The sequence below is a fragment of the Hemicordylus capensis genome, chromosome 2 (assembly GCF_027244095.1).
Source record: "Hemicordylus capensis ecotype Gifberg chromosome 2, rHemCap1.1.pri, whole genome shotgun sequence".
In the NCBI taxonomy this organism is placed as follows: domain Eukaryota; kingdom Metazoa; phylum Chordata; class Lepidosauria; order Squamata; family Cordylidae; genus Hemicordylus; species Hemicordylus capensis.
Window position 1 is genome coordinate 261,511,233 of NC_069658.1, and position 19,632 is coordinate 261,530,864.

Here is a 19,632-nt window from a genome sequence, read left to right on the forward strand (position 1 = left end):
TCTGTTGGGAAATGGCTTAGAGTAGTTTAAAGTTTTTCCTCTTTTGAATAGGGGTTTAAAGGGTTGGTGACAATTTTTGGGACTGAGGAAGGGCTATTTAAATGATTTTGTAGTCCATTTGCATAGTTTCAGCCTTTAGATTGCATGCTAGAAAAGTGCCTTTTGTACATCCCCCTGAGACCTTGCCAGGGGGCGGCGTGGGGAGAGTCATCCTCGCTGAACTGCTGTTGTACTTTAGGGATTAGGAGTATGGTTGCTCAAAAAACTTCAACAAAAGGTGTCTCTAATCATGCCTACTTCAAAGTTCAATCTATGCACATTTTCTTGAGATTAAACTCCACTGAGTACCCTGGGGTTTACTTCCGAGAAAACACATGTATAACATCACGCTATATTCTTATGTATTTCCTTGCCCCGCACATGGAGGATTCTATCAACTGCTGCGATGGAGAACCGGAAGTCCCATAGGGGCAATAGTACCCTCTCGTTACGCAAGCGCAGTAGCAAAGCAAAATGTCTCCGAGATCGCGCTTGCTCCCAGCCTGAGCCGGTGTAGTGGCGCGTGCGTAGTTCTCCCTCCTTCAGCCAAGGAGACTAGAGTACTGCGCTTGCGCACATAGACAATCTACCGGAGCAGGCGCCGTGGGTTAGCCGGCTGTAGCGGGCGGGTTGTGAGGCGAAAGGCGCTGGGGTGGTCGTCCGTGCTGGAAGAAGAGGGGAGCCGCTCCCTGGCTGTGCCATGTATCAGCGGAGCCGGGCGGTGGCCGGACGCTTGGGACCCCGGTACCCCTGGGGCTGGGAGGGGAACAGCAGCAGGCTGCGGCTGGGCCAGGGCGACACGGCGCGATGCTGTTACCGGGCGCGGCCGCGGGTGAGTGAGTGACGCGGGGACGGGGTGGCCGCTGGGGGCGTGTCCAGTGGGAGGGGGCGTGGCTAAGAGTCGTGATCCGCTAGAATGGGGAGACTGGAGATGTGATGAAGGAGTGGGAAGTTGCTGGAGTAGTAGGATGGCATGTGTGGGGCAGGGGTTCGTGTGTGTGTTGAAGTGAGGAGTGGGCTGAAAGCAAGAAAGCTGGCAATTGGATCGAGAGGTAGCAGATGAAAGACCTGGGGGTCATGTGCGTTGCTGAGCCTTTCAACACGCAAGATCTGCAGCCTTGGTTAGCTATGCTGATTAGTACTTTATTTTGTACTTTAAAGACTTACATTTTTATTGTGGCATAAACTTTTTCTGGGCTAGGGACCATTTCATCAGAAGTCCCCGACCCGCATCCCAGGAGCCTTTAAATGAGGCTGCTTTGTTGGGTTTGCTGAAACGTATCAAGCACTGCTATAGTGAGTCAGACTCTAGTCCCCATCTCCTGTAGTATTGTCTACATTGACTATTGGAAGCTCTCCAGGATTTCAGGCAGGTGTCTTTTCCATCTGGAATGGTCAGCAAATGGAATCTGGGACCTTCTGCATGCAAGGCATGGTCTCTGTCACTGAGCTACAGCCCTGTTCTTATTCTGTCCACCAGCAGTTGTTGATCTACAACTCCCATTTACAACTCTGCCACTCAGAGACGTAAGTTTGCCCGGGGTATAAATTTGATAAATAAATAAAATAATTACATTTATTGTGGTTGTGGATGATGGGAGTTGTAGTTCAATAACAGTTGGTACCAAGTGGAAGCTTCTCTAAACTGTCAATGCTTTCAGTCTTGGTTCTGCATTCATGATGATCGGAAAGTTGAGATTTTCAGGACATCTGTTGTGCACCATCTGTGTGGTTGCCACTCTACTTTGCAGAACAGAACTGACTCCTGGGCCAGATCTGGGGTGCCTTAGGGATACTTTTTGTTTTCCCAGTTGTCTCAGCACAGAAAGTGAAGAGAGGGTTGAAGCAGTGAAGGGGGAGTGATGACTGGAAAGCTATAGAACCTTGCAGTGGGCCTTTTTGGAGGCGGAAAGTGGGGCCTTGACCCACTAGTGCCCACCCTCCACTTCTCAATATAGCCCATGAACAAAATGAGCTGATGATGATCAGGGTATCACATCCCAACCTCTTCATCTTTTGACTTGTAACAAAACTGGCTAAGGCTGCAGATATCTTCATTCTGCTTAGAGTAACTGAATCACAGTTTTCTAGTAGCCACTGAGTATAGGTTCCAGACAGAAGCTTTAATAGCGTTCTGGTGGGTGTTTAGGTTCCATGCAAAAGCTCATTTGGTAGTCCCTCTCATCCTCCTACCCTCATGAATTTCATTGGATTCTGTTCGTCTTTTCAGGGTTGAGGAGGCAGGCAGTCTCTTATGCCCACCCCCTTTACATATTGAGGGAGGGGGACATCTCTGTGCAGAATGAGGTTTTTTTCTGAGTGTCAAGGCAGTGTGTGCGCATGTACATTCAGAATGGGGCCTTCCTGATTCAACCTGAGCAGGATCTAAAATGAACTGAGTGGACATCCCAAAACTTGTGAGCGCGCATATGTGTGCATGCCTTGGAGGGAACAGTTGAGGGGGAAGATTCAGCTTGCCAGCTTAGGGAGCCAAGTTAGTGGTTATTAAGTAACCATCAAGAGGCTTACTTGCCAGCAAATTGGTGGTTGGGCTTCTTACCTCCATTGTGAGTAGAGAAGATGTACTTCTGTTGTGGGCCAACTTTTGTTTCTACCCTCTTTGTGTATATCTCCTACACTAAATTTGCAGTAGTACCACTGGCAGGGCTATGTATACTCCACAGCTTGCGAAGCATACATACTGTTGCTTGCTTTTAATAAGATTTTATGTAATAGTTTTATTACCTTGTTGTAAAGTGCTCTAAGACCACCTTAAGTGGTGCAGTGGGGAAATGCTTGACTAACAAGCGGAAGGTTACTGGTTCGAATACCTGCTGGTATGTTTTCCACACTATGGGAAACACCCATATCAGACAGCAGCAATATAGGAAGATGCTGAAAGGCATCATCTCAGACTGCACGGGAGGAGGCAATGGTAAACTTTTCCTGTATTCTACCAAAAGAAAACCATGGGGCTCTGTGGGCATCAGGAGTCGAAATTGACTTGATGGCACACTTTAAAGTGCGCTAAGAGCCTTATGGGAAAAAGTGGGTATCAATTTTCTGGGTATCAGTTTAGGTAAATTCTGCTCCAAGAGAAAGATGAAGTCCTTTGACCTATGTACATTACATACAGTAGACAAGACAAACTTTCTTTTTCCTCTGAAGGATGTAGATTCTTATGCAACCTTTTCAGATGAGATTGGATGGCCCAAGGGGATACATTTGGCGTGTGTGCAGGCTGCTTTCCTCATTGGGGAGTGCCAGAGCAAAGTTCAGACTTTACTTGGTAATCTAGTGTTCACTGTGGGTCCTAAATTCCTCCTCCTTTTATTCTAGGACCTGGATGCCTCCTGGGATAAATTACCTCCAGGCCTTGTCTCTTCCAGTTCCATAGGGCCGACATTCCACTCATTGATCACCAAGAAGCCACTGGAAACCCCAGCCGTCCTCCCAGCTTTGTCCATATCTGCCAGCTGCAACTTGGCTAGAATCAACCAAACTGAACCAAAGACAAGACTTTGTCAGCTGACGCACAATCTGGAGACCAAGGCTCTTTTCCGTCCTGCTGTGCTCTCCCCACCAGAAGGCATGGAGGATACCATCACCCTGGTGAATGGGAGACAAGAGGATGACATTGTTGTGCGGGATGGTGAAGGGCTGGATGGTGCCTCTTTAGACTCTTTGCACAACCTCTTTCATGGCTGGCAGTACCGATCACCCTACCAGACTCCAGAGGTAACACTGGGTTCTCTTGCGCCTTTCAGAGCCACCACTGGGGCCCCTTCCCCAGCCAGTTCTCCAGAGAGTGACCCAAGCATGGAGGAACATCTTGAAGTCATGCATCAGAAATTACGGAATGAGGTATTGTGTGGCAAATCTTGTGTAGCTTGTAGTAGTAGTAGTAGTTTTGTGGCTTCGTGTTTTGTAAAATGGTAGGCCTGGAAGATAAGTTGGAAATTAGACTGACTTATTCTGAATGCAATACAGGTGGCCCTTGTTATTCGTGAGAGTTCTGTTCTAGCGTACAACCACGGATAATGAAACCGCAAATAACGAGACCTTGAGTCTAGGGGAATTAGGGGGCTAGGTTCCGGAGCCCAGGAAAATGACCTAGAAATCACCCAAAAAACCAGGGGAAAAAGCACTGTATCTTGGCCATCTCAGTTCTTTCACCCTGCTGCTCCAGCAGTGGACCCCAGCAACCCCAGTAATGTGATATAGTGAAGTTTCCACACCCCACAGGTGAAGTCCAACACTTAAAAGCACAAATCCCTGGCCTGACTGGTTGGTACGTTGGCCAAAGAGGCAGCACAGAATTGGTTTCAGTTCAGGTAAACGCACACACAGAAGAGTTTCTTCACTCCACTGCTGGAGTTAGCAGCACTCCATCTCAAGTCTTCTGTTTGGAGCACAGATCAGGTAGCAGCAGCAGGCCCTGCAGAGGTAGACCTCCTGCCAGCATTGCCGTCATCCTCTTCCTCCTCAAAGCCAAGGAAAGTGCAGGTGTTGCTTTCCTATGATGACTGCTCCGCAGCTGTGGTGGTGGGTGTAGCTGCCTTTCCAAAGTAGCTGGTGGTGGTCGTCTGCTTTTTGTTTTGGGGAGTCCGGTAGGTGTCCTTATAGGATTGCCAAGCAGCTTCCAGCTGCTCTTTGAACTTTATGCTGCACTTCATCAGGGGATCAATTTCTAGTCTGCCAACTAGGCAGTCCCCAGCTGCAGAACCTCAGACAGCACCTTTGTGGTGAGGGGCTTGGGGACCACCTCTTCCACTTTCTCGTCTTCTCCCTCACTTTCAGGAGCAACCTTGATAATGTCCTCTGATTCTTCCTCCATCAACTCCTCTTGAAGAGATTGGAGGAGTTCCTTCACCCCATGTGGCTCAATGTCTTGCAGACCTTCTCCACCTGCAGTGCGTTTAGGTTTGGTGATCCACTCCACTTTGTCAGCTACTGAGGGAGCGCCTGATGAATGCCCCAGGCCACAACTTTATTCCAGACTATGCTCCATATCTGGGATTCTCTGCAAGGGATGCCACGATGTTCTTAGTGCAGTCTGCAATTATGTAGCTCCTCTAGCAATCGCTGACTGACAGAAGGATCAGCTTCCGCGAGATCCAGCATCCTCCTGAAGGTGCAGCGAGTGTAATAGGACTTGAAAGTCTCAATCAGACCTTGGTCCATCGGTTGGATCAAGGAAGTTGTGTTGGCCAGCAAGAAGGCAATCTCCAAGTTCAGGTGTGCAAACTGCAGGGTCTCAGGATGGCCAGGAGCATTACTGAGCATCAGGAGAACTCTGAAGGCCAGGTTCTTGGAGGCCAGATCAGTGTTCTCTCATTTTTGTTCATCTGTGTGCAGAATGAACTTTGTTCTGGGCGGCAGTATCAAGGCAGTGTGTGTGCACGTATATTGGACCATCCTGATTCAATCTGAGCAGGATCAAGCATAGGCGTGATCACACGGTCTCCTGCAGCATTGCCGCACACCAGCAGAGTGAGGCAGTCCTTGGCTGCCTCAAAACCCAGAGCAGTTCTTCCTTTTTGCTGATGGAGTGGGATTGCATCCACTTGCTTAACTCATCAGCATTGAAGGCCTGCTTGGGCCTGTATGATCTGGACTCCATCAGCCACTGGAACTTTGCTGGAAATCTTTGTGCCGTCTCATAGTCTGCCAGTTCTTCTTCCCCTGCCAGCTTGACGTTGTGGAGGCTGTAGCGGTGCTTGGATCGTTCAAACCAGCGCTTGCTCACCTGGAAGCCATGTTCAGTGCCTTCAGATGTTCCCACCATTTGACCCCCTCCCACTGCAAACTGCCTGTAGAGCCTCAGTGCTTTCTCATGGATAACAGGTCCACTCAGTGGCACATTCCTCTAGGCTTGGTCCTCTATCCACAAACTGATGCTCTTTCCCATCTGTTCCATGTGGGGATTGCATGGATGGAACACCACCTTTAGACTCCAAGATGTGCTGGACACCACACTTGCTCAGATACTGGCTTCGCTTTTCTTTATGGAGTAGACAGTGGACTCATTGATGCCACAATGGTGTGCTACGGATGCCGTTCTGTTCCCACAAGCCAACATGTCCAGCAGCTTCATCTTCTTGTTCAAGGGCAACGCTTTGTGAGACCTTTTGCCACTCTCCTCAGCAGAGCTCTCCGCTGTGTGCTTGCTTATTTTGACTGTGGAGGAAGGAAAATGTGTACAGTGATGTACAGTACAATACAGCAATCGTCCAAGACAACCCTCCCCTAAAAAAAAATATTGATAAAGGACAGGGCACTGCAGTAACTGATAATTAAAACCAATTTTCAATAGATACATATTTAAAATCAATTTTTGATGGCTATAAGCTACTTTGATGGACAGGCTGCTTGGAGCGGTGTGGTTTACCACTTGTTCTCTGGATCCTTGCCCGACTTGGCTACTTCTATCTAGCAGGAAAATTGTGGGAGACGGCCTAGTTAATCTCATTAACTGAACACTGAGGGAGGGTAGGATGCCTCCTTGTTTGAAAGAGGCAATGATTAGGCCACTTCTTAAGAAGCCTTCCCTCGATCCCTCAGTGATGGATAGTTATAGGCCAGTCTCCAATCTCCCATGGTTGGGCAAGGTGATTGAGTGGTGGCTAACCAGCTCCAGGCAGTTTTGGAGGAAACCGATTATCTAGACCAATTTTAAACTGGCTATAGAGTGCGCTATGGGGTTCAGTCTGCATTGGTTGGCCTTATGGATGACCTTTACCGGGGAATCGACAGTGTAACTCTGTTGGTTCTTTTGGATCTCTCAGTGGCATTCGATACCATCGACCATGGTATCCTGGTAGCCTGGGGGAACTGGGGATAGGAGGCATTGCTTTGCAGTGGTTCCGCTCCTATCTCTCAGGTAGATTCCAGATGGTGGAGCTTGGTGACAGTTCTTCTTCAAAATGGGAGCTATTATATGGAGTCCCTCAGGGACTCCATTCTGTCACCAATGCTTTTTAACATTTACGTGAAACTGCTGGGTGAAGTCATCAGGAGATTTGGTACAGGGTGTTATCAGTATGCTGATGACACTCAAATTTATTTCTTCTTATCACCGTCATCAGGAAATGGCATTCACTCCCCTTATTTTTATTTATTTATTCATTCATTCATTCATTCATTCATTTATTTATTATTGTGGCATCAATGAGTCCACTGTCTACTCCATAAAGAAAACTGAAGCCAGTATCTGAGCAAGTGTGGTGTCCAGCACATCTTGGAGTCTAAAGGTGGTGTTCCATCCATGCAATCCCCACATGGAACAGATGGGAAAGAGCATCAGTTTGTGGATAGAGGACCAAGCCCAGAGGAATGTGCCACTGAGTGGACCTGTTATCCATGAGAAAGCACTGAGGCTCTACAGGCAGTTTGCAGTGGGAGGGGGTCAAATGGTGGGAACATCTGAAGGCACTGCCTACAGGCAGTAAATGCCTGCCTACAGGCAGTAATGGGCTGGATAAGGGATAACAAATTGAAGCTGAATCCAAGCAAGACAGAGGTGCTCATTGTGGGGGATCGGAATTTGAGGGATGAGTTAGATCTTCCTGTGGTGGATGGGGTTACACTCCCCCAGAAGGAACAGGTATGCAGCTTGGGAGTGCTCTTGGATCCAGGCCTCACCATGGTATCTCAGGTGGAGCCTATGGCCAGGAGCGCTTTCTATAAATTTTGGTTGATTTGATAGTTGTGTCCATTCCTTGAAGAGAATGATCTCAAAACAGTGGTGTATCAGCTGGTAACCTCCAGGCTCGGCTATTGCAATGCGCTCTGCGTGGGGCTGCCTTTGCACGTAGTTCAGAAACTTCAGTTTTTTCAAAATAACCAGAGTAATGCCTGGGGTAAACAGGCATATTATGCCTGTTTTAAAACAATTGCACTGGCTGCTGATATGTTTCCGGGCAAAATACAAAGTGCTGGTTATGACCTTTAAAGCTCTGAACGGCTTGGGTCTGGGCTACCTTAGAGAGTGTCTGCTTTGGTATGATCCCCATTGCTTGTTGAGGTCATCTGGAGAGATCCGTTTCCAGTTACCACTGGTACATCTGGTGGCAACTTGGAACCAGGCCTTTTCTGTAGCTGCTCCTGGCCTATGGAATACACTCCTGGCAGATATCCACAGTTTAGGCTCGCTGTTGGCCTTTAAGAGAGCCCTAAAAACTTACTTGTTTGGCCTGGCCTTCCAAGACTTTTAAACTGTTTTTAAAGTGTTTTAATTGGTTTTTAATTGGTTTTATATTGTTTTTAGCACTGTGTCTTAAATGGTGTGTAACTTTTTGTCTTTTTAAATTTGTGAAGTCCTTTTGATCAATTTTTAATGGTATTAAAGGTATTCTAAAGGTATTAAAATCTATTTTCAATGGATGCTTAAAATTAGTATTAATTGGTACTATACAGTACATGCTTAAAAACATATTGCAATGGATAATTATTTTTTAAAATTGCAATTTAAATTAAGTAAAGTCAAACTGTACATCACAGCACTATAATTAAAATCAAAATTTTTTACTTTTAAATTAAAGAATAGAATTTCACAAAATTTTAAATTAAATTGATTAAAGTGACAATTAGCATCTTACCAGGGCTTCACAGTTCTGCAAGAGGCTCCTTGAAGAAGCTGCTCCTCGAAGAAGAGGCTGATGAAAGGCTTTCAAGAGCTCCCATAGGCTTGCAAAAGCTCCACAGAAACATACACACAAAAAGCTCTAGAGCAATGGTGCCTAAAGGCTCTCAATGGCTCCCTGAGGACACCAAAGGCTACCCAATGCTGCCAAATGCTCTTGAAATTGTTTTGTTTTTGTTTTTAAAGCAAAATACAATAATTGCACAACAAATTACTCCTCCATCTTCCCCAAAACTCCTCTCACTACCCATGAGCATGTTCAAGAAGAGCATGACCATATATGGGTGGATCTGTGTGACAGAAACTGAGGATATATGAGTCCAGTTTACCATGGATACTGGGGATGGGTTTATATGCCCTGACTGTGGATATGCGTGTACCGGGACCGTGATTTATTTCAGCGGCCATTTTTTAAAAACAAAATTTATTTTAATAAATGGCCACTGCACATGCTCAAATGGTCCCTGCGAGGCCCTAGAGGCCAGCGGGTGGAGGGGGAACCTTTGCAGGACCCTCCCCCCATGGGCTTTAGGAAGCCCCCTGAGGGGGCTACAGGTAATTTTTTTTAAAAAAATTAATATAATATGTCACTGTACACATATTCAGATTGGCACTATGTACAGAGAATCAGGGCTTGTGAATACTGAGCTGAAGCTTATGAGCTAGGATTGTATTCATTTGCTCTTACTTTGCTTCTTGTGATATCTGAGTTAAATGTGATGTCTTGCTAATATGGCTATTAATGGTGAGTTTGTCTTTGAATCAGTGTGAAATCCTTAGAACTAAGGCCCACTGGGAGTTTCTTGCTCTCTTTCTCTCATTTTAACTGTCTTTCTGAAATACTAGAATATATTCCAAGCAGTGACACAGTTTACTCTGCATATCCTTTAATTATTTTCAGAGTATCTGGGAAAAGTCAAATTCTCCATTTATTTTTAAAACATATGTAATAGTGATGCTACAATGCATAGTAGAGAATTAGACAGGCACTTCTGTTTAGTTTTCCAAGTACACCTCCACATAGTATTTGGGTATTTCATGAGCCCCAGCATACGGAAATTTGTAGTTTTTCATCATTTTTTGGTCTGGCTACGTCCACTGCTAAATAGTTTTCGAAATATTAAAAGATTAACAAGCTTGACTTGTATTTTTCAGCTGCTATTATGGTAAAGTTATCTGAAAGGTGGGTGTCAGAAGTTTGGACAGGGGGCGCAATTTCAGTGCTTGCCCTAGGTGCTATTTTCCCTAGATACGTTCCTGGGTCTACCCTGACCCCACCTAGCCAGAAATATTTGTGTTATCTTTTAGTCTGGAAGAAGCCTGGTCTCCTTCTCCACCTCAGGAGTGGATGCCAGAGGTCAAATAGCAGGTTGTGCTCTTGTATGGTTCTTTCTCTTTCCCTGAGGTCCCTTGTAGACTTTCAGGCTAGATTCACAGGTTACTACTTGATGAGGTAAAGTCACCCTGTGGTGACTTTTGCATGGCAAATGCCTTCGTTTGTTTGCCAAGGTATGACACGTAATGACAGAAGAAACCTTAGTCTAGCGCAGGGGTTCTCAACATTGGGTCCTCAGATGTTTTTGGACTTCAGCTCCCATAATCCCCAGCCCCAGTGGCCTTTGGTTGGGGATTATGGGAGTTGAAGTCCAATAACATCTGGGGACCCAACATTGAGAATCCCTGGTCTAGAGGGCTTTTGATCTAGTGTAGTAATTACCAATTCACATGATGTGAAGGTACATTTAGTTTACTGGCCATGCAAAATTAACATGGTAGAGCTGCCTGCCATGTCAAGAAGTAACATGTGAATCAGTCCTAATGGGCCCCATAATCCCATGCACCTTTTGATTTGGCTGGTGACTTCTCAAAGCCACCTGTCTTCAGTTTTAGTTGGATTATTTGGGGATGGATGCAGAACTGTCATCTGTTACAAAGCCTGATTGACACAAACTTGAAGAACCCTTGAGATGGAAGTTAGAAAAGAACTAGTAATTTTAAGCCCATTAAAATAACGGGCGCTAGCAGGGTTGTGTAGCTTTTCACAAGTATGTATGGAGCTTTGGTCGGTTTTGTGGGGGGGTGCTTGTGTGTTACTTTGTGAGCCGTTTGATGTGTTTGCCGCCCGGAGTGTTGTCCGCTGATCCCGCCTCTACCCTCCCTGCGGCATGGCTGGTCCTCCTGCCACCGCCTCTACCCTCCCCCCGGTTTGCCCGGTCGTGTTGTCTCAGCGTGTTTGTGGCTGGGCTGGACCCGCTGCTGCCGCCCAGAGTGTTGCCCGCCGATCCCGCCTCTAAACACCCCGCGGCATGGCCGGTCCTCTTGCCGCTGCCTCTACCCTCCCCCCGGCTTGTCCGGTCGTGTGGAGCCGCCGCCGCCCAGAGTGTTGTCCGCCGATCCCGCCTCTACCCTCCCCGCGGCATGGCCGGTCCTGTTGTCTGCCGCCTCTACCCTCCCCCCGGCTTTGCCGCCTGGTTGCCAAAGTTGCCGCTGCCAACATGGCCGCCTGGTGCCGGCAGTCGTGTCTCCCTCAGCATGTTCTGGGCATGCGCTCCAGCCAAGGGAGACACGGACGCACACCAGGGACTTTATTATAGAGGATGCTGTCCATTGCCTATTTATTCCTTGGCTGAGTCTACCAGGGTTGGGCCAGTCTATTTTTTGTACTGCCTACCACAGCCACACCTAGGTAGTTGCTCACCTAGTTTTCCATGTCCTTATGCAGTGAAAGACCAAGGAATATCTAGGTTTTGTAGACAGTAGTACACAAGTTTGATAACCTTTTCTTATAAAGCAATAGCAGAGATGTGGGGTGGAAATTATTCCAAAATTTCTCCACACTATATTTTTCCATTGAAAATTTCCTGTTTCAAAAATGTCTATTTGGCTACTTGAAAAACCTTAGAAATACAGTGAGGGGAAATTAATATGGTGGAGGTGTCCTCCCACTCTTTTTTTAAAAAAACTGTCTAAGTAGGTAAATAACATGCCAAATATGATCACAGTCTACTTAGGGCATCAGGGAATTTGTATGATGATTTTTTTTTAAAGAACAAATCAATGCAAAAGGGGGAAATTTGCATGGGAAAAATTTCCAATTTAGAAATTCCCAGACAACCCACATATCTGAACAATAGAAATGTAGTGGAGTGCTTGAAAACAAATTTGGGATTTTGCATTTTGAAGTACTGACAACTTGAATTTCAAAACTCAAGACTGGGATCCAGAGAACTTTTAGGTGACTTATGTGTGCACGTTTTGGCTTGCCCCCTCCCCACAGTGGTCCCCACTGAAGAGCTACTCATGAGAGCATCAGGGGGAGCTGTGGCACAGCATCTGAGATGTTCCATGTGTGCACAGAAGCATTTTAGGCATGTACATGGGACTCTGTAGATCTCAGCCCAACACTGGTGTATATGCTTGCATCTGAAGCTGAATATTGAATCAAAATAATAGATTTTAAAACCTGAGGTCCTTCAAATTTGAGGTTTTTGAATAAGAATTTGCTTTGAATTCCAGCTTTCTTGGGCAAAATGCAGACCAAAAGCTCACCATCTGAATTGCAGAATTGTGAGCCACACACAGTAGATGTGAAATCTGAGCCCCAGGGAAGCTAAATGACTTCATCAATATTGTACTGGAAATCTCAAGCTGGGCTAGGGATTCTTCACTGTTCATCATTTGCTTTGTTCTCTGTTCCATCCATCCAGCTTCCAGGCTTCTTTTTGAAGACACATGACTATGAAATCTACACCAAGGATGTGGAATTTGTCAATGAGATTTTGCATCTGAGAACACGGTAAATTCTGGGAAGAGTTAGGGAATGGGAGAGTACCCGCAGGCTGCATTGTGCTCTCCCTGTTGAGGGGGAGAGGTTCTGTAGGGCATTAATATCCTTCTATTATATATAAGAAAATAGTTTCTTCAATCTATTGTGTATGTCAGTGTGGTGCTGCTGGCATCCTGTGAGCCATGTTTGGCCCACAGTCAGTGATTAGCTCCATACTTATGTCCTTTTAATTGATTGAAGAAGACTTTTAGCTCCCCTCCTCACAATCTCTTCCAAAGACAGACTTCCAGACCTTGCAGACTAGCCCACCCACAGTTTTCATGCAATTTCTCCATCCATTCCTTATTCAAAACAAATTTAAGCTCAGCACCAGGATCAGATACCTTCCCCCTGAAGAACATATTGCAGACTAACCCTGTAGGAAAGCATCTTAGCTGGCTTCCTCAACTGGCTCTTCATCAGCATAGCTCCTGACACAGTGAAATGCAGATAGCTTCATTTGTACACCAGAGACCTTTGGTGCTAAGGAACTAAAGAACATGGGCAGCTGGCAGCTGCCTGCCATAGGATCCCTGATCCTCAGACTGTTCTCATCGATAATGGTGCTGATGAAATCTTGTCCTTTGAACAGGATTCAGAAGGGATTTATTGCAGCTCCCGGCTCCTCAGAAAAGCTGAATCTGCTCAGTTGAATCACGAAACTGACAACGCTTCAGGCAAACGTGTACCCCACAAGGAAGTACAGTGGTCCCTCGACTTACAAACTACTCGACATAAGTATTTTTCGAGTTACAAACGGCAGTTTTAGATCCGGTTTTAGATGCGGTTTTTTCGACTTACAAATTTTTAGATGGGGTTTCCTCGACTTACAAATTTTTAGATGGGGTTTTCTCGACTTACGAATTTTACATGCGGTTTCCTTGACTTGCCTGCCTGTTTACTGCCTGTTTATTCTTGAAAAGAAATGTTCCTGTGCAGTTTGCAAGCCTTACTGGGGGTCTGGGTCTTTTTTCTAGGCTCCGGAACGCATTAATCCGTTCCCAATGCATTCCTATGGGAAACCGCTTTTCGACTTACGAACTTTTCGACTTACAAATGTGCATTCGGAACGGATTAATTTCGTAAGTAGAGGGACCACTGTACTGAGGATCAGGAGATGCAGGGTCTGCCTGAAAGTGTAGGGAATGTTGGAGCAGGTTTTGTATATGATTTCACATCTGGGATCATGTCCTGCCATGTAAGATGCAAGAATTATGAGGCACAGGAACTATGACATCCTGGTGTGAGGAGCCTAGTCACAGAAGCAGATGATTTGCCATGAACCCCACCTGAAAACTACCACCGGAGAGCTCTCTAAACCTGATTTAAGAAGGCAAACAATGCACTGAGCATATAGACTAACAGTCTTGAAGAAGAAGCAGTGAAGGAGAATATACAGTGTTACTGACACTTGGATTGACAAGCTATAGGTGTGATGGTTGCACATGTGGGCCAGAAGCTGTCACTTACTGAATAATAATAATTAGCTGAACCGGGCACAGAGCATCTGCGCCTCTAGTTCTCTTCTTGGCTTTCCTCTCACCCTCCCTGCCCGATGGCCGCCGCTCGGCCATTCTCTTGGCCAGCAGTTTCTTCCCCCCACCACCCACCTGTCCCTGTTGCTATCTGGGCGGCTTACAACAGAGGATTAAAACATACAATAAAAACTCATAACACATTAAATCATAACAGACCCCAAAAGGTGAAAAGAAAATACAAAATACAATACAAAGCAGCTTTAAAGAAACCCTCATTTTAAAATTAGTTAAAAATCAGAATCAAATCTGAAAAACCCAAATTTAAATGACAGCTCACAGGATCCTAGAGAGCAATGTTGGATAGCATGCTTCATCAGCAAAAGAGGCTTGCTGTATTCTTCAGATATTATCTACATCTTTGCTAAGGGGGAATAGTTGCAGACTGAGGACCTTGCCTCTTAGATCTTAACATATCTTTATCATATTTATATTTTGCCTTTCTTCTATCATGGAACTCAAGGCAGCACACGTAGGTTTCTAGGCAATCTCCCATTTATGTATTAAAAATCTGTCCTCGGCCCTTCTATGGGCAAGAGATTCCCACACTTTATACTGAAGAGGAGATCACAGATAAAGTGATCAGGAATCTTGCCAAGATTTTGCACTCCGCTCTGTCATACAAGATCTGATGGTCATGGCATGGCATGATGGTTCAAGAATATGACAAGGGTGGTAAACTCATCTTGGTGGTTGGGCCAGTTGGAGTCAAACCCTAGACCAGGGTTTCTTAACCTTGGGCCCTCAGATGATGTTGGACTACAACTCCCATCATTCCCAGGCATGGCCTTTGTGGCTGAGGATGATGGGAGTTGTAGTCCAACAACATCTGGGGGCCCAAGGTTAAGAAACCCTGCCCTAGACCTTGAACAGGTAAAAAAATGAATTTGTCACTCTGTCCAGTTAGCCCAGTGCCTACTCATCCAATTAGTGGCGCACCTGAATTGATGAATGAGATTCCTCCGAACTGTTTGTGCACTCCTGGGAGGGCAGAGGGGGTTGCTTTAAGGGACAGGGAAGGCGCTGCCAACCTGTCAGCCCCTGCCCCGCACTTCCTCCTGCTGGCGCTCTCCAACACAGCGGGTGTGCTGGGCTGCAGCATTCCTGCTTGCGCTCTGATCAGCATCGCCACGCTCATGGCCGACGCGCAGGCGTGCCATGCATGTACACGTCGGCCATGTGTGTGGCAACGCTGATGGGAGTGCAAGCAGGAATGCTGCCACCCAGCGTGCCTGTTGTGTTGGAGAGCTCTCACGGGGCAGGGGGGAAGTGGCGGGGCGGGGGCTTAGAGGCAGCACCCCTCTATCCCTTAAAGCAACCACCCCACCCTTCGAACTGGTTTGAACACCAACTGATTGAACTGGTTTGGCACTCCAGGAAGTGAGCACGGAACCGGTTCATGCCCGTCCCTACTGGTATGGCCTGCTTGCCAATCTGTATTTTCAGCCTCACCAAGCTATATGTAGGGAGAAGCAATTAAGTGGGGGAAATTGTTTGGCCCCTTGTCCATGTGCACCATCCTATGCTGCTTTGAACAACGGTAGCTGGCCCCTGAAGCAATGCCACCTTCTACTTTGTATTACCAGTTATCCTAAGGAGTCCCTTAATTGCTGAAACATCTGTTTATGGCAGGGGTTATATGCTGTCATACGTCTGATTCCCACATGTTTGTGTTATCTCTGTGCACCCCCAGTGTGTGTGGGTATTGAGGTTGTACCATTCTCTTACAAGAAGGAAGTTCAGGATGTGGCACTCTGTCTTGAGAGAGGGCAGTATGGTCCACTTATTTTTGGCTGGGATGGAAAAGAAGAACTGTACCACTCTGAACCAGAAGGGAAGGCTGGCTCAGGACACTTGTATATGCAAATCTGTGTATGAAAAAGAATCAGAAAAGGAATTGTGAGATTCTCTCTCATAGATGTGTCTGCACACACAAGTGTATGTAATAATCTCACTTGACAACTGTGTGTGTGTGTGTGTGTGTGTGTGTGTGTGTGTGTGTGTGTGTGTGTGTGTTTTGTAGGAGAGGGGATCCTTCAGTGTTGTTGATGTGCAAGAGTTTCCCATCCTAAAATAATCCCTGTCTTCTCCCCTTCCTGTTCGTTGCCAGTGGTCGAACCATGTACCAGATGGCACTGACTCTTTGCCGTTTTGTGGCCTGGAACTACTTCGCTGCATTGCGCATGGAGGTGCTAAAGGTGACGCAGCACCCTGAGAACTGGAGCATCCAAGCCCGGTGGCAGATTACAGGATTGCCCTTCCATGTTCTCCTGCTCCACTTTTACAAGAAAGACAAGAGTGAGCTTTATAGGTGAGGCAGCATCCCCTGTGGGTAGTGTACGCCCAGGCACACTCTTAGTTGAACAGCTTCAGCCGTGCACAGTCCTAATACATTCTGTTTCTCTAGGTATGGGGCCTTTTATCTTTGGTCGAAACAAAACTAGGGTGGACTTTGTTTCTGAATATCAGTGTGTCTAGATGAAACTACAAATGCCACATTCCTTTTGCCATTCTCTGTTGTCATCCCATGAAACTGATTGCCAAGAAATTTAGGACCGACAAAAAGTAGTACTTTTTACACACAACATATAATCAACCTATGGAATTCTCTGCCACAAGATGTGGTGGCGGCCAATAGCCTGGATGGCTTTAAGAGGGGTTTAAATAAATTCATGGAGGACAAGTCTACCAATGGCTACTAGTCTGAGGGCTATAGGCCACCTCCAGCCTCAGAGGCATGATGCCTCTAAATACCAGTTGCAGGGGAGTAGCAGTAGGAGAGAGGGCATGCCCTCGGCTCTTGCCTGTGGTCTTCCCAGAGGCATCTGGCGGACCGCTGTGAAACAGAATGCTGGACTGGATAGGCCTTGAGCCTGACCTAGTAGGGCTTGTCTTATGTTCTTGGGGCAGGCTGGTCTTTTGGAAGAACTGTAGGTTGGCCTACTTGCCGTGGCTGGGGTGAAGGCAGTTTTAATAAAAGCAGTGTTGTCTTCTGCTTATTGGATTGTGGGTTTAGTGAGGCTACCTTGACCCAAGTCTTCAGATGCAGTAAGTTAGATATTCAAAACACATTTCTGATATAGAACCATGTTGAAGTTGTCACCCAAATGGTCTCTCAGTTGACTTGTTGTTTTCCCCCTTTCAGGACCTATGATGCCTATTCCACTTTTTTCCTGGATCCACAAGGCTTAATTAAGTGTCACAGGGTAAGCAAGGTGAGTTTCAGTGCATGAATATCACTGCAAGGGGAGCTGGTGGTAACAGCTTCCACAACCCCTCTTGTCTTGGAGAATTTTGCTCGGTTATTGAACAGAACTGCTTTTACTCGAACTACCAAGCTAACTTTGAATTTCCCTTCCTTGCAGCTAATGCCATCACAGCCTCCCATGAACAAGTTGAAAAAGCTCCTGGTGGCTTCTTTCTTGGGTCTGGGGCTATCGGAGCACAGACCATCACTGCAGCTGCTCTTATCAGCTCTGGATGACAAGCAGCAGGGAGCTTCACTAGGTTGTAGGAATAGCTGAAGACCAGCCCTCTATGTCTGGATCTCTTAGCTCACCTTGCTTACTGTGGTGGGAGGCAGAGGTGATGCCATTAGTGGCTCATGGTGTGTCTGTGTTGCCTTTGTACAAAAGAGTGTGTCGGCCTTGCCTCATGTTGCTGCTGCTAATTCTATCAGCAAATTCTGTAAAGATGGTTGTAATTTAATGTGTACATATATTAAAAGGTTTATGTTGAAGAAAGTCTCTGGGTAAGTGGTAGGGATGTGCGTGAAACATGATTCAAGCACTGAATCACTGCACATCCCCTGCACCTTTAACAGAGAGAGCAGGTCCATACCTGCTCCTCTGCTTGCCGCCACAGGATGTTTGGTGGCTCTCCCATAAAATGAATCTGTCACTCTGTCAATTTCGCCCAGTGCCTTCTCAACCAATTAGTGACCCACACGAATGGATGGATGAAATTCCTATTGCCCCCATCTGGTGTCCTGCTTGCTAATCTGTCTTATCAGCCTTACCAAACTATGAGATATAGGGAGAAGCAATTACGTGGAGGAAACTGCTTGGCTTCCTGTCTGTGTGTTCCAGCCTACGCTGTCTTGAATGATCTGGTAGCTGGCCATGAAAGCATTGCCATCTGCATTATCAGTTATCCTAGGAAGTTCCTTAATTGCTTAAACATCTAATGTTTATGGCAGGGGTCATATGTCTGACTACCACATGTTTGTATGAACTCCGTACACCCCCAGTGTGTGTGGGTCAGCATGGTTGCTGACCATGCAAATGGCTGCCATGCATGCACAGAGGCCATGTGTGTGCCAGCGTCACGTGAGGGCAGCTGGGAAACACCCTGTCGGCATGTGAGCAGGGTTAGTGGGGGGGCACACTGCTGAACTTCCTGTGGTGGTGAGTGGAGCAGCAGATGTGGACCTGCTCTCCTCTGTTAAAGGTGCAGGGATGTGCAGTGTTTCGGTACTCAAATTGTGTTTCACACACATCCCTGGTAAGATAAAGAACTGGGCTGTAGACTTAATAGGCTGCCTCCAGGTTTGAAGGCAGGATGCCTCTGCAGTTGGTATTCAAGAGAGCAACAGCAGGAGAAGGGGCATGCCTTCACCCCCTGCTTGTGAGCTTCCCAGAAGTATCTTGTTGGCCACTGTGGGAGACAGAATGCTAGACTAGACAAGCCTTGGACGTGATCCAGCAAGGTTCATATGAAGCCTTTCACCCTCCTAGAAAAGTGCCTCATGTTTTGATAGTCTTTTAGGCTGAAGATACTTGCTTCCTTTTAAATGGCAGCTGCTACTTTCAAGTAGTGAGCCTAGTTTTCAAAGTGGACACTTCTTCTGTATTTTGTCCATTTGGTTTAGAATTGTAGATGTTACCCAAGTTCCTCATTCTGCAGTACAATTTGTAGAAAGGTTTGGCATGGTGATATACTGTGAAATTGAATGTGAAATTCAGCCCTTTGAAAACCGATTTTATTTGAAAAACCTTGCAAGAGTCTAGCCCTTATGGCTGAGGGAAGAAATGCTCAATGTCAGCAATGCCTGCTGTAGTCTCAGAAGCCAGATAACTGAAGAGTTGCAAGACCTTGTACAGATGGAAATTCTTCCCCGTGACTAGCTAAGTTGTAAACTAAAATTTATACACAGCCTCTTAATGTGCACAAGTAATAGGTTTGATGTCTTTAGTATTGTACAGAGTTCCCATCAGTAGTCCCTCTAATTTTTTTCCATCTCGCTGCGGAATGAGTTTTGTTCTGTGCGGCAGTACCAAGGCAGTGTATGTGCACACCTAGATTCAGAATGGGGCCTTCCTGATTCAACCTGATTGGGATCTAAATTTATTATTTATTTAGAATATTTATACTCCACCCCTCCAGTGCACTACAGCTTGAACTGAGTGGACATCCAAAAACTTGTGAGCGCATGCACATCTTAGAGGGAACGGTGGTTCCCATAGCTCCGTATTTAATTTGTCTTTAATGTAATTCTCCCTCAGACGAGGATTGTATCTGATGACAGGATGGGTTGTCACGACCTACTGCTCCACAGACAGGGCCAATCACAGAACTTTGTGGCATCC

At 46.3% G+C, this 19,632-nt stretch overlaps 1 protein-coding gene across 1 annotated transcript; it reads left to right on the forward strand.

Annotated features, from left to right (window-relative positions):
- The first annotated feature begins 564 nt into the window (after window positions 1–564).
- Window positions 565–17,787, forward strand: C2H6orf136 (chromosome 2 C6orf136 homolog). The gene is made up of 6 exons (XM_053296015.1): window positions 565–871; window positions 3,379–3,903; window positions 12,391–12,479; window positions 16,155–16,355; window positions 17,190–17,259; window positions 17,410–17,787. The coding sequence occupies exons 1-6, from the start codon at window positions 740–742 to the stop codon at window positions 17,566–17,568; spliced, it is 1,176 nt and encodes a 391-aa protein (XP_053151990.1). The 5' UTR covers window positions 565–739; the 3' UTR covers window positions 17,569–17,787.
- The last annotated feature ends 1,845 nt before the right edge of the window (window positions 17,788–19,632 follow it).